The 14,864-nt window shown below is 37.1% G+C and overlaps 2 protein-coding genes across 2 annotated transcripts in view; both read left to right on the forward strand.

The window, feature by feature from the left end:
- LOC132111506 (phosphatidylcholine:ceramide cholinephosphotransferase 1-like) overlaps nt 1-4,751 on the forward strand; it is a 28,764-nt gene extending 24,013 nt beyond the window's left edge. The window contains exons 3-6 of the mRNA XM_059518871.1: nt 119-236; nt 890-1,043; nt 1,317-1,483; nt 2,223-4,751. Of these exons, the coding sequence (XP_059374854.1) occupies nt 119-236; nt 890-1,043; nt 1,317-1,483; nt 2,223-2,402 (619 nt within the window). The 3' untranslated portion in view covers nt 2,403-4,751. The remainder of the gene's footprint in view (nt 1-118; nt 237-889; nt 1,044-1,316; nt 1,484-2,222) is intronic.
- A 5,256-nt stretch (nt 4,752-10,007) lies between these two features.
- LOC132112062 (potassium channel subfamily K member 18-like) lies at nt 10,008-14,371 on the forward strand. Its single transcript, XM_059519654.1, has 3 exons — nt 10,008-10,817; nt 11,045-11,179; nt 12,882-14,371. The coding sequence occupies exons 1-3, from the start codon at nt 10,583-10,585 to the stop codon at nt 13,718-13,720; spliced, it is 1,209 nt and encodes a 402-aa protein (XP_059375637.1). The 5' UTR covers nt 10,008-10,582; the 3' UTR covers nt 13,721-14,371.
- Nucleotides 14,372-14,864: the final 493 nt, after the last annotated feature.

Here is a 14,864-nt window from a genome sequence, read left to right on the forward strand (position 1 = left end):
ATATAGATTATAGATTATATTTTGTCCTGAATTCTTTCTTCAGCATTGAGATCCATAAACTATGTGACCTATCCTATGGTTTGGCTGTTTTTTGACCCTGATTTCTCTCCGTTTGCAGGTCCATAATCGGTCGCCGGTTCTTTTTTATTGTGGGGACTCTGTATTTGTACCGATGCGTGACCATGTACGTTACAACATTACCTGTGCCAGGCATGCACTTCAAGTGCTCCCCCAAGGTAACTGTGGAAGGACAACAACACGTGTAGCTTGTCACTGAAACTAGACCTTTATGCGGGTTAATGTTGACCTAGAATAGGCATTCTTTCTGAAGTGGATTGTGCTAAATACAGGTGCAAACAGGGTCAAGTGCTCAAACCACATGTAGATGAAAAAACGTTACATAAAAAAAAACGTGCTCTCTGCCATAATTTCAGTTCTCATTCATGCTTCTAAATATAAATATGCACATGCAACTGATGTTTTAGAGCTGCAGCAGAAATTATCTGTGACTAATGACCTATATTTCAGTCTGCTCTTCACACAAAGAATTTACAGACACCATGTGGTTACCTTGTGGTTTCTGGATTCATTGTATCAGAAAATCTGCATTAACCATATGAAACACAATGAAGGCAGAATATTTATTTTTGAGTATCTCACTCTTATGTGTATGTGCTGTTGTCATATGTTGTTTGCACTTGTTTTAAATAAAATGCTCCACTGCCGTAGTTTATTTAGAAGGAAGGACTATCCTTTGAATCAAATTTTGTGAGAGCGTAATAAAGATAACATAATGAATTAATGAAATAATATTTTGGTTGTTTGTCTATCTATAAATGGTTCTGTGCTTGTATATACTTCTATATGTGTGTTTGTGTGTGTGTTCCAGCTCTTCGGTAACTGGGAGGCACAGTCACGGCGGGTAATGAAAATGATGGCCGGTGGCGGCCTGTCAATCACTGGCTCTCACTCTTTGTGTGGAGATTACTTGTACAGTGGACACACAGTGATGCTGACTCTAACATACCTCTTTATTAAAGAGTGTGAGTATACATATTCCTAAACAATCATGTCAAAAGATACTTCAGAATGTGATTTTTAGCCTCTGGATGTTGTTTTGAATTGTTGATAACTCCATCTAGTGGAAATGAAGGGCAATGGCATATACACTAAAAATACTGTACATTATTATAAAATACGCAGAAATACTTACATATAAGTTTGATATCACCATTAGTTTGGTACATGCGTCTACTTGCACCATGAAATTATTATACCAATTTAGTTTTTTGCTTTTGTCTTCTAATGGGTAACAGATTCTCCACGGAGGTTCTGGTGGTATCACTGGATCTGCTGGTGCCTGAGTGCGGTCGGTATCTTCTGCATCCTGTTGGCTCATGACCATTACACCATTGATGTGGTTTTGGCCTACTTCATGACCACACGCCTCTTCTGGTGGTACCATACAATGGCCAATCAGCAGGTACATTTGGAGTTTGTACCTTGTACCTTTATTAATGTACTAAATTATGAATTGACATATAATTTTTCTAAGATATATTTAAAGTGATAATCAGTATTTATATGCATTTCTTATTTATGTTGCTTGCAACTTGAAAAGAAAATTCTATAGAACTACAATGAAACAGACATTTATGTTGTAATCATTAAATTCACATTGTTTGTGTGTGTGTGTGTGTGTGTGTGTGTGTGTGTGTGTGTGTGAATATGATGCATAAACTACACTACACTTGCGCAAATATTTCTTCAAACAATTCAATTCAGTTTTTTAATTGCATGATTGTGCTTATACAAAATTTAAATATTTACAATACAATTATAAAACGTGTATTGCTAAAGTATTATATGCCAGACAAGTAATAACAAGAAAAACAATAAATATAAAATATAACAATAATTTAAATGTTAAAATAAGGTGCTAACTCATTAATAAAAATGAGATTAAAAACATAAATTAGACATTTATCAAGAGATTATGAAGAAAAACAAATGTTAATACACATACATGGATGATCTTTGATTATATTGATTAAGCCAGTAGTTGGTTTCTGAGGGTGTGCACCTACAAAAATACATTTTGTTACAGTTGATTGCTAACTCTTCACTTAGTAAAATCTGCATTTGATATATTTCTGAAAAACTGGAAAACTGTGGCATTACATATATTGTCTCCAAATTTGATCTTTTCTACTGTCCTATAGGCTCTAAAGGAAATTTCCACTGGCAACCTGTTCTCTCGTGTGTGGTGGTTCAGTCCATTCCAGTACTTTGAGAGTAACGTCCGTGGCATTGTGCCTCGAAACTACCAGCTGCCGTTCTTGTTGCAAACAATGACGAGTGCCCGGGTTAAGTACAGTAAGCTGGACTCCCGTGAGTCATGACCCGTGACTCCTGATCGGCTGGAGCTCTGTGAGACTCTAAAAGAGAAACTGCTCTTCCCATCATCCCCTGCAAAATTGGTTGAGCACTGTGACGCAAATACACTAATCATTTCGTAATATTTGAAGCATTTCAATGTCCGTAGCAGGTATGTACTGTATATGCAGAGCAGAGCATCTAACAAATGGATTTGATTTGCTGCTCTTTAAAAACATTAAAAATGCCCAGGCCTTTGTCTGATTGAGCACTAAGCCTTTTTGCTGTCTCCTCGATGGACTTGGTCTGGCAGGATAGGTCATGTATGGTTCATTTACCTGCCAAAACCGTATTGAATAAACTGGAACCCTTATAGAAACAGATTTTCTTTTTAAAAAGCATCGTTTTGTAATGATTTTGTTAATTCCGGAGTAAGATTTTTTTCTAAATATTTCGCAGGACTATTTTCCAACAAAGGTGTCATCCAAATAGAGTATCTTTTTTAGATTTGTACCTTCCTGACAGCTGGAACCTCTACAGCTTCAGTGTTTTATAGTGCCTTTCTTCCATACACAAATATATATTTCATCATACAGTACGTACACATGTTATATACACACACATCAATACATCCACAGTGTACATGCTTTAAACATTTACATAATGTGTTAACCCGCAATGTTGTCTATCTGATTGTCTAAATGTTTAGCCTGTGATCTTTAACAGAGGCAGTATGTTTTAGTAGAAGCTTTGAATGTGAGAGCTCAGTTCTGCCTTTTACTTTGCAGCAAACCTTCAAATCAAACCCTGAGCACACACACACTTCCTAGTGTTTTAAATTGGATAATTATGTTCAATTATTCACAACGGGAGATTTACTTTTTCTTTTCAGTAGGGACTAGTTTTGATCAGAATGTAGTGTTATTTTGACAAAACAATACTCATATTTTTTGTAAAGACTAAAGGGCTGTTCATACAAGAAGTGTTTTTGCTTGCAAAAAAAGGTATATGTAGTGGAATAAAATGAAATGTTTTAATAGTTTTTGACATATAAAATGCAGTGATTGTGGTCAAAGATGTCTGTTTAGTGTGTTTACATAGCAAAACAACTAAAAGAAGGTGCAAAATTATACCAGAGCACATCTTGTGTGAATGACCTCGGCATGTGTTTTGGTAACTAATTTAATGCACCAACGTTTTAAATGTGAGATTAGCTCAGTCTCTTACTGCAAAATTATTTTCATAGAGAATAAAAGCTAGGCTTTGGACACCATCTTGATATTATGGAAAGTCAGCTTGTGTTCTTTGACAGAAAAGATTTACTCATACAGACTGAATGTTGTTTACAATATCACACATGAAACTAATGATAGAAGTGTGTATAGATCAGGTAATCTGTACATTAAAGAACATGTGTTCTTGTTGTATACTGTACAACATTACATGTTCATCTATTAAAGAAATTATCCCTATATGTGTAGATTTAAACTAAAGAAGTTAGGTAAAAGAAGGTATTTGAGGGCTTCTTCTTTAATGTGAAGTGTGTCTGCTCAAAATGTGCTTTCACTAGCCAAAGGGAATCATAAAGTCTTGCTAAATAGTCAGAAGTGTGGTAAATGTTCTGGAGCAAGAACCAAATAGAAACTGGTGGTATTTGTGACAGGTAGACTGAATGATGAGGTGAGACAGGCCTGTAAAACGACTGAACGAGTCTGAAGTGTGAATGTACAATCAGTGACTAAATCAGAAGCACTTTAAAACGATGCCCAGCCACACACTTCTCTGACACGCTGCATTTCAGTGACCTGCACTCTAATAAACCTGCAGGGTAAAAACACTATTTTATTATTCCCCCAAGTTACAGCGTGATTGATGATGGTTTTACAATTTGTCTTTCATGTGAAACTGAGAGTGGAATCAGACCTGTGAATGTGCGACACTATGTACCACTTAGTGTGGATATGAATGACTGCGATATGCCACAAAGGTTTTGTTTTTTTCTTGTTTTTCTCGGGGGGGGGGGGTTTATGGAAAAGTCATGAAAACCAGTTTTGGGTTATAAAAGATTTTAAATTCTAAATAATAAATTGTTTGTTTATTTAATTGGGAAATCCAGATTGTTAAGCTGTTAATTTAGCTTTGTGTTACACTGCCAACTGATTGACTTGATAAGTGCACAGAGTGTTGGTTTATGATATGATGACTATAAATGTTTTTTTTTTGTTGTTGTTTCATTTAATTTTCATGTTTTAATCATAAATCCATCAGTCAGATTACTTTGTTGTCTAATGTTAACCAGGTTATTTGTGCTAAACAATCTCTTAATATGAGACGAGGAGTGGGTCAGATATTGAATAAAAATGTTTAATATTCTATATTGTTGTCTAAATTCCCATTATTTTCCCTTTATACTTTTCTCCAAGAATCAGATGATTGCTGTTCTTCATCAGCTTTTATTTCAGATGCTAGTGTTTTAAATGATACTGTCTGACCGTAACCTTTTAGATCTAGATGGTTAGTCATAGCATTACTCATGCTGACAGTGCATTGAGCAGATGTTGACTATTCAACAATATCAAGTATTTGAAATATTCATAAAGTAAGCCGTAATCAAACAAATGTTTTATCATATTTGTTTACCAGATTTACTAACAGCTTGTGCCAGCGGAAATCTATCATCAGTATTTACTTAAGACGTGCTATGAAAAGACAAGGACAGTTATTTTTTGGCTGACATTATCACATATGCATTTTTCAGAGTTTCCCTTTCAGACACAGAATTGATGGGAGAGATTTAGATGAGTCATGCATGGTGATTTACTAAGGATTATGGTAGTCAGTTTATTGGTATTTGTGCCATTATTTAATGCCCAAAAGAAGCATGTCTTACCCCTTTTTGTGAATTCTATTCACCTGATTATGACTATATCTGTTTGTTTGCGACTCTATGTTAATTTGCCCCTTCTTGGTGAATATGTCCCATATTATCCTTAGGTAAATTTGCCTTGTCCCAATTTTGGGGTTTGGAGCAATCTAGCCTTCTTATACAATAGGGAAAATATTTATTTGATCCCCTGATGATTTTATAAGTTTGCCCACTTAAAGAGAAATGAAGGGTCTGTAATTTTTAGGGTAGGTTTATTATAAGCAAAGAGGCAAGACATTTTTTGTAGTTGGTCACCAGGTTTGCACACATCTCAGGAGGGATTTTTGTCATTTGACAACTCCAAAGTTTCAGCTCCCTCCATGGATTTTCTATAGGATTGAGGTCTGGAGATTGGCTAGGCCCCTATGACCTTAATGTGCTGCTTCTTGAACCACTCCTTTGTTGCTTTGGGGGTATGTTTCAGGTCATTATCATGCTGGAAGACCCATCCATGACCCATCTTCAGTGTTCTGGCTGAGGAAAGGAGGTTCTCGTCCAAGATTTTACAGTACATGGCCCCGTCCATTAAGAAGGGTCTGGCTGCAGACTTGCACTTGCACTCTCAGACTTGCAATCTCAGACACTTATGCTTCCGCTAGCGACGTCACTTGCAGTCTTTATTTTTTTTTATTTTGTTCTATTTATTTATAACTTTTTGTTTGAATCCTTCAACATTTTACAACAGTAGCCAGGTGGTGAAGACAAGAAAAAATAAACTAAATTACAATGTCACTTGCAATCGCTACTTGCACTCTCCGCTACTTGTGACGTCACTTGCAATCAACACAAATCGTGCGTGTTGCCAATGGAAATAAGACGCTGTGGTGGTGATTAAACGATTAAAACTAAATTAGTTGACCTACTACTATACACAGTCTTTCGTTAAGCGTTTTCCTCCTGTAGAAAAAAACAAACACTTAATATGGCATAATGTATTAGGATACGTTAAGTTTAATTAAAAGACCAAATTCAATATATAGTTATTATTTAATGTACTACAAGGCAAGCAGATGGCTATGAACACAATGCGAACGCCTAATGTGGCCTAATCCCAGGTAGCAGAGAGTGCAAGTAGCGATTTCAAGTGACATTGTAATTTAGTTTATTTTTTTTTCTTGCAGTCTTCGCCACCTGGCTACTGTTATAAAATGTTGGGAAATTCAAACAAAGAGTAAAAAAAAATTCAATAAAATAAAAACTAAAGACTGCAAGTGATGTCACTAGCGGAAGTGCAGGTGTCTGAGAGTGCAAGTCTGAGAGTGCAAGTGCAAGTCTGCAGCCAGACCCTCTTGGGTCCATTGGCCCCTCAATGCGGTGAAGTCATCCTGTACCCTTAGCAGAAAAATAGCCCCAAAGCATAATGTTTCCACCTCTGCTTGATCGTAGGGATGGTGTTCTTGGGGTCATAGTCAGCATTTCTCTCCCTCCAGAGATGGCAAGTTGAGTTAATGCCAAAGAGCTCAATTTTGGTCTCATCTAACCACAGTACTTTCTCCCAAGCCTTATCTGAATTATTTAGATGTTCATTGGCAAACTTTAAATGGGCCTGTACAGTACATGTCCCTTCTTGAGCAGGGGGACCTTATGGACACTGCAGGATTTCAGTCCATAGCGGCGTAGTGTGTTACCAATGTTTTGTTTGGTGACTGTGGTCCCAACTTCCTTAGGATCATTAACAACCTCCTCCCGTGTAGTTTAGGGCTGATCCCTCACCTTTCTCATGTTCATCCTTATCCATAAGGCAAGATCTTACACAGAGCTCCAAACCAGGGCCAGTTGATGTTTTGTATTACTTCCATTTCTGAATAATCGCACCAACAGTTGTCTCCTCCTCACCAAGCTTCTTGCTGATTGTATTGTAGCCCAAGCCTTGTGCAGATCTACAATCTTGTCTCTGACATCCTTTGACAGCTCTTTGGTCTTGCCCATGGTGGTGGAGAGGTTGGAATGGAAGATACAGACTGTGTGGACAAGTGTCTTGTACACATAACAAGCTGACATTAGGATTAACTTCTTAAAGTGGCAGGACTAATCTGTGTTCCACATGGGCACATAACCAGTCTGTGGGAGCCAGAATTCTTTCTGGTTGGTAGGGGATCAAATACTTATTTCACTCACTGAAATGCAAATCAATTTCTAACCTTTATATAAATGTGTTTTTTCTGGATCTTTTGGTTGATATTCTGTCTCTGTAAAATTACAGACCCTTCCTTTCTTTGTAAGTGGATAAACTTACAAAATCAGCAGGGCATCAAATAAATATTTTTCCCACTGTATGTCTGTAGACTAGAGGTTGTGAGGGTGTCCCATATCCCATACAATTATGCCATAAAAAGTTGAAACACACACACAGATCAACTTTTTATGTCATAATTATATGGGATATTGGACACCCCCATAACCTGGCAAAAGTCAATTATGATAAAATTTACATACTGTACAAGACCGGCAAAATTACATCATGATTTTCCATGATGGCCATGAAGAAGGTGCATCTATCCAGTAGCTGATCTGGAATGTGGGTGGCTTTCTGCATAAATATTTACTCATTTAGAACATTAACCAGACAGTGGAGCTGTCAGTGCCCCTGACTGTACAGCATTCCAAAGCCAGCTATACATACAAAGAGACAGCATTGTTTTCTTTCTATGAGTTGTGTAGTCTTCTGTCACACTGCTTCTGTTTTAAGATTCAGTTTGATGTGAAGTGAAAGTGAGAGCAGAAGTGCCCTGACATACAACCCGAATTCCAGAAAAGTTGGGACGTTTTTTAAATTTTAATAAAATGAAAACTAAAGGAATTTCAAATCACATGAGCCAATATTTTACTCACAATAGAACATAGATAACGTAGCAAATGTTTAAACTAAGAAATTTTACACTTTTATCCACTTAATTAGCTCATTTAAAATTTAATGCCTGCTACAGGTCTCAAAAAAGTTGGCACGGGGGCAACAAATGGCTAAAAAAGCAAGCAGTTTTGAAAAGATTCAGCTGGGAGAACATCTAGTGATTAATTAAGTTAATTGATATCAGGTCTGTAACATGATTAGCTATAAAAGCTTTGTCTTAGAGAAGCAGAGTCTCTCAGAAGTAAAGATGGGCAGAGGCTCTCCAATCTGTGAAAGACTGCGTAAAAAATTGTGGAAAACTTTAAAAACAATGTTCCTCAACGTCAAATTGCAAAGGCTTTGCAAATCTCATCATCTACAGTGCATAACATCATCAAAAGATTCAGAGAAACTGGAGAAATCTCTGTGCGTAAGGGACAAGGCCGGAGACCTTTATTGGATGCCCGTGGTCTTCGGGCTCTCAGACGACACTGCATCACTCATCGGCATGATTGTGTCATGATTGACATTACTAAATGGGCCCAGGAATACTTTCAGAAACCACTGTCGGTAAACACAATCCGCCGTGCCATCAGCAGATGCCAACTAAAGCTCTATCATGCAAAAAGGAAGCCATATGTGAACATGGTCCAGAAGCGCCGTCGTGTCCTGTGGGCCAAGGCTCATTTAAAATGGACTATTTCAAAGTGGAATAGTGTTTTATGGTCAGATGAGTCCAAATTTGACATTCTTGTTGGAAATCACGGACGCCGTGTCCTCCGGGCTAAAGAGGAGGGAGACCTTCCAGCATGTTATCAGCGTTCAGTTCAAAAGCCAGCATCTCTGATGGTATGGGGGTGCATAAGTGCATACGGTATGGGCAGCTTGCATGTTTTGGAAGGCTCTGTGAATGCTGAAAGGTATATAAAGGTTTTAGAGCAACATATGCTTCCCTCCAAACAACGTCTATTTCAGGGAAGGCCTTGTTTATTTCAGCAGGACAATGCAAAACCACATACTGCAGCTATAACAACAGTATGGCTTCGTCGTAGAAGAGTCCGGGTGCTAACCTGGCCTGCCTGCAGTCCAGATCTTTCACCTATAGAGAACATTTGGCGCATCATTAAACGAAAAATACGTCAAAGACGACCACGAACTCTTCAGCAGCTGGAAATCTATATAAGGCAAGAATGGGACCAAATTCCAACAGCAAAACTCCAGCAACTCATAGCCTCAATGCCCAGACGTCTTCAGACTGTTTTGAAAAGAAAAGGAGATGCTACACCATGGTAAACATGCCCCGTCCCAACTATTTTGAGACCTGTAGCAGAAATCAAAATTGAAATGAGCTCATTTTGTGCATAAAAGTGTAAACTTTCTCAGTTTAAACATTTGCTATGTTATCTATGTTCTATTGTGAATGAAATATTGGCTCATGTGATTTGAAAGTCTTTTAGTTTTCATTTTATTAAAATTTAAAAAACGTCCCAACTTTTCCGGAATTCGGGTTGTAGATAGTCATTATATGTGTAAAGTCTTACATGCTGAATGATTTCAATAAGACCTTAGGCCATTTCCTCTCAAGCATATCACTGGAAGTTAATAAGCTAAGTGACCCATCAAGTGCATCTTTAACATCCAGTGGAGTTTTTCTACATCCCTGCTGGGTGAAACACTGAAGATTCACAAGAGTAGGCTATTAGATAAGTGCATGGCAGCATGGTTATAAATAATTAAAAATTTTTAAGATATAGTAAAAGGCCACACCTAATATGACATGACCAGCATCTCACAGCTAACAAAATCATTTTGATGTGTGATGAGCATTGTAATATTTTTGTATTATTTGGATATAGCTGTGCCTTAGGGATGATGGATGATGATCATTATGAGAGCAAATTAATTTATTAAATGTAATAGTCAACATATACACACATTATGTTTTATACTTTCGATTCTTTAAAGTAGCCACCTTTTGCTTTGATGACAGCTTGATCACTTCACAACTGTTAACCCCAAAATAATGTTAGCACACATGTTCACATTGACAAAAACAGGTACCCTTTTTTGGGAACGACCCATCCAAGGGCAGCTCTGGCATTCAAGCTAAAATGTCACACATCTGCACCTGTCGCTCCCAGTGCGTTCCCAAAGGACTTCCCAGCTGAGATATATAGCCTACTGTTGTTTTCTCTTCGTGGAACTGTATGCTGAAGCTATTTCTCTGTCAGACGTGTGTTGAAATGCTACAAGAGTTTAACGAGGTTTTGTGGGCGTATAGCTGTCTCCTGTGAGGTCACTGTTTAAGCTTAAACATGAAGTTGAACAGGCAGTTTAGGTCTGTGGCTTGATTCTGCAGCGGGGTGGTGTCCATACGGCTCCTGACCACACTGCCATGAGAAGCCAGACTCGTCTCCTCAGCCATTAGCGCTTCTCTGAGTGACTGAGAGATGTCCGTGAAGGAGGTAGAAGAGGAACGAAAGTCAGACCCAAAGAGGAGATGCGCGAGGCTGTTCTGGCGATTGTTATCTCATGTTTTACTCATTTTATCACTCATTTTATACGCGGTTTTAGGAGCGCAGATCTTTCAAAAAATTGAGGGCAAGAATACTCACAATAATGAGTCGGAGAGGGAGATCCGTGCGGTGGCGCGAAATGTGATGGAAACTGTACAGAATCACAGAGGTCTTGAGCTTATATATTTAAGTGATCATTTATTATAAACTGTTGGATTTGTATGGTTTCACTGAGATTAAATGATTCTATCATTTATTTATTTTATGTGATACTGTATATTATAAAATGTAGGCTAACTAATGTACACTTGTATTTAAAAAAAATAAATTATTTATTTTACTTTTACATTTTTTTATTAGCATTTTTTTCATGCTTCATTTCATTTTGTTAATTAGATGCCTCATCTCAGGAAGCGTTATTAATTCAAATAGAAAACATTTTGACTGACTTCCGGAATGAAACGGAGATGTATCAGGACTGGAGCTTCTACAGTTCGCTTTTCTTCTCCTGCACAGTGTTCACTACTATAGGTGAGTAGTCTTATTGTTCTTCTGGAACTTCACAAAGTTTGTAAAGTTTTCAGTTTTATTGGGTTTTACCCAAGATATTTTAAATCTGTATATTTGTCTCAAAGTGTTGTTGCATTCAATGGACCACTGAGTTTGTTATTTGCTTGAGAAGCTTGACCTTTGGCTTTAGTCTCTTCTCAGTGCACACACATTGCCAGTTGCCTGAAGTAACCAGCCTTAACCATGACAAAAAACAGGTGTCGCGATCAGCATGTCATGGATTACTTTTTACTTTTTACCATTTCATATTTTGATTAAATCATGTGTTTGCATAGGCTATCCATTAAGATCAATGATAGTAATAGGCTATGACAGAGGGTTTAAGACATTGAAAATATATCTTTATTTTGTTTGTTTTGTAATGCTCATGCAACAGGCAAAGTTTAAGCCAAGAGATAAATTATATAGATTATGGTTATGGTTCTCTACCATTATGCACTTGTCCAACAAGCATACTTGAAATATAGGATTGAAGAGACTGAAGGATGACGAGCCCAAAATATCATTATTATTATTTTTAATTGAAGCAGCTGTAAGTAAACACAAATCATAATATTACATTTTGAAATGTTATTATCAAAGTTATTTAAGCAACTGTGAATGTAGTTTTGTGTATTTTTTGGAGCCCACTACAGTTAAGTGAGTGGAATTCACTGTCGTAATTACAGTGTTTAGCTGAATATGTGCATTTGTTGCTGCTGTTAAAACTTTGCCTTATTAGTAGTCAGTGTACAATCAGAATAATTTATTTTAATAAGTTAAAAAACTTGTTAAAAGTTCGTTCAAACTTGTGAGACTTATCAAAACATATTCAGTTTGAGCTTTTTAGATAGGAAAGTGTAAGTGAGACAAGAAACAACAGGGAGGCCAGGACTCAGACTCAGGTCAGCTAACCACTGCCCAACAAGCATGCAGCTTTAAAAATATTGTGACCATGGATGGAAAATACAAGATTCAGACACAGATAATTGTGCCATTTCCAATAAGTCATTAATGGATCTCTCTTAAGAGAGGCATAGTAATCAAATCATGATTTGCTATACAGAATAACATAATGTAGAAGCAACATGTCTTCTGTCTCTATTCAGGGGCAAATTATGTTCTTTTACATTCATGGCTGTGGAGGATGTGGGGGAAAAAATATCTCTCCACTAATTGTAATTCACAGCTAACCACAGCTCAGATATTAACTAAATGTAAACTTTCATCTTTCAGGATCTTACAGAAAAGCATTATGCAAAAGTCCCAAACAAAGCAGGCTATTGTGGATGTCCATTATGTTATCTAGGAAGGGCGTATCTTTGATTATATCAGCAGCTAACCTTAATGAGGATTGATTTTTTATTTCAGACGAACTAAGGTTCAGTTTTTAGTTCAGCCATTATAATATATAATAATGAATCATTAGAAATAAATTAATTTAATTCTTTATTACATAATTATCATAATTATTATTAATGTCATATTATTATTAGTGTTGTTGCTCTCTATAGAGAGTTTTTTTTTTTTTTTTGCTTAACTTTTAATGTATTGCATTACTGATGCACTGATAACGACATCCAGCAGGTGGCAGTACTGAGACCCATTGGTCGAAGAAAATGGAAATTGTGTAAGAAATAGGATTTCTTACTCTCAGTTCTGCTCTGTTTTTCTTGTATAACAGGTTATGGACGAATGTATCCAGTGACTAATGAAGGCAAGGTGGCTTGTATCGTGTATGCGATGGTGGGCATCCCTCTCATGCTGCTAGTCATCTCAGATGTGGGCGATGTCTTAGCTGTTCTTCTCTCTAAAGCATACACTCACCTCAGCCTTTTCTTCAGACAATGGATCTTACATCGCTCATGCATACACAGGCTTGAAAAGGCATCGCCTCCAAAACAATTTCAAGGTGCTGATACCGATGACACCTATATGTTCACCCGGGATGTTGTGGTGAACAAGACAAAGAACATTCAACAGGTGATAAAAACCCAGTCGTCCCTCAGACACACTTCCGTAAAGATTTGTAACAACAAAGAGATCTTTGACCGCATGATCATTAAGGAGAACTTCAAGCTCAAAGGCACTCTGACGAAATCCTGCTCATGCCCAGATCTCGACCGTATACCACGTCCCAAAACCAAGTCCAAGTTATTCGTTGGCATTGGAGAGGAGATGGACCACTTTAAAGTCCCTCTGCTGGTTATCCTGCTGGTGGTATTTGCATATATGGTGTTCTGCAGTCAAATTCTGAAATTCTGGGAGAAACAGATGGGCCATTTTGATGCCTTTTATTTCACCTTCATCACCTTGACCACCATTGGCTTTGGTGACATTGTGCCTGAACATCCAAAGTACTTCATGCTAACTTTTTTGTTTATTATCATGGGCATGGCCATTATGAGTATGGCCTTCAAACTTGGCCAATCGCGAATTGTTAGCTTTTACAGGCGGTGCATAAAGTGTGTTAGCATGGGCAAGGTAGGAATAGATGAAGACCTAGTCCTAGACAGTAGCTGAAGGCAGAAAGAAGCAAGATGTTTTTTGTGGCTTTGCTAATGGCTCAGGAAAAGCATGAGCATCCTCAGCACAAGATGGAAATGTGTTTTAATATTTATATACCACTGCCAGTTGAAGGGAAATGAACCACAGTCCTGTTGCACTAAGCTAGTATAAGAGAAAGAGACTCAGAATGAAGTAAACACTCCTGTTAACTATTCCAGCCAAAAGCAAGGAAATGCAAGAAAAAATCAACAAAAATAGCATGGGATGTTGTTTGTTTAATTTGTCTAGATATGTAGCTTGTCAGAAATGCACTAGCAATGCAAGTCACTTAGCAAGTCCATTTATTCCTGATATTTATTCATGTTCATGCAAGATGTATTGTATAACCTACTGGGTATTCATAATATATCCGATAAGAAAATAATCAGAATTGTTTTTATTTTTCATTCAATGACAAGAGTGTAATATGATTCAACTTTCTGATCAATGCATAACTTTTCTCTTAGTGGCATTGATGTTATGAAAGTGTGTATGTAAAATAAATGTATTTACTAATACAAACACTAGTATGTAAATATAGCCTACACCTGTAATATCTTGGCTGTGAAATGTTATATTATCAACTGATCATGCACTTTGAAACCAAGTGAATAAATGAATAATTCAGTGCCATCCGATGAGTTTGTATGTTTACAAAAATGTATCTCCTCTTTCTCAACTGGTGCTAGAATACATGCACCAAAGTCAAAGGATTAATTCCTAAGAAACGCACTCAACTAGCTAACAGGCTGTTCTCATCATTAAGGCAGGGTTCTCTAAAGTTAAGAACAAATGTGCTTCCAGTAATGTTCGTTAAAAAGTATGTGGTCTAGCACAAACTCATGATTTAGCTTATACAACCTTTTTTTCACCTAACATTTTTAATTGCACTGTCTGAAAAAAAAGCTGGACACAAATACAAAACACAGCCAGAATTTTCTTTAAGACCCTTCAAATAAAATCAGCTACCAAATGCATAAACGTTAGCTACACCTCACTCAAGGTGGCGCTGTTGTAAAATAAATTGAAGAAAGAAGGCTGCTGATTTCATCCATCTGATAAAACTCTCTGAAACACTTGGTCAAGCTGCTTCTGTTTAACGTTAAATTAAAGTGATTGC

The sequence above is a fragment of the Carassius carassius genome, chromosome 31 (genome assembly GCF_963082965.1).
Source record: "Carassius carassius chromosome 31, fCarCar2.1, whole genome shotgun sequence".
Taxonomy (NCBI): domain Eukaryota; kingdom Metazoa; phylum Chordata; class Actinopteri; order Cypriniformes; family Cyprinidae; genus Carassius; species Carassius carassius.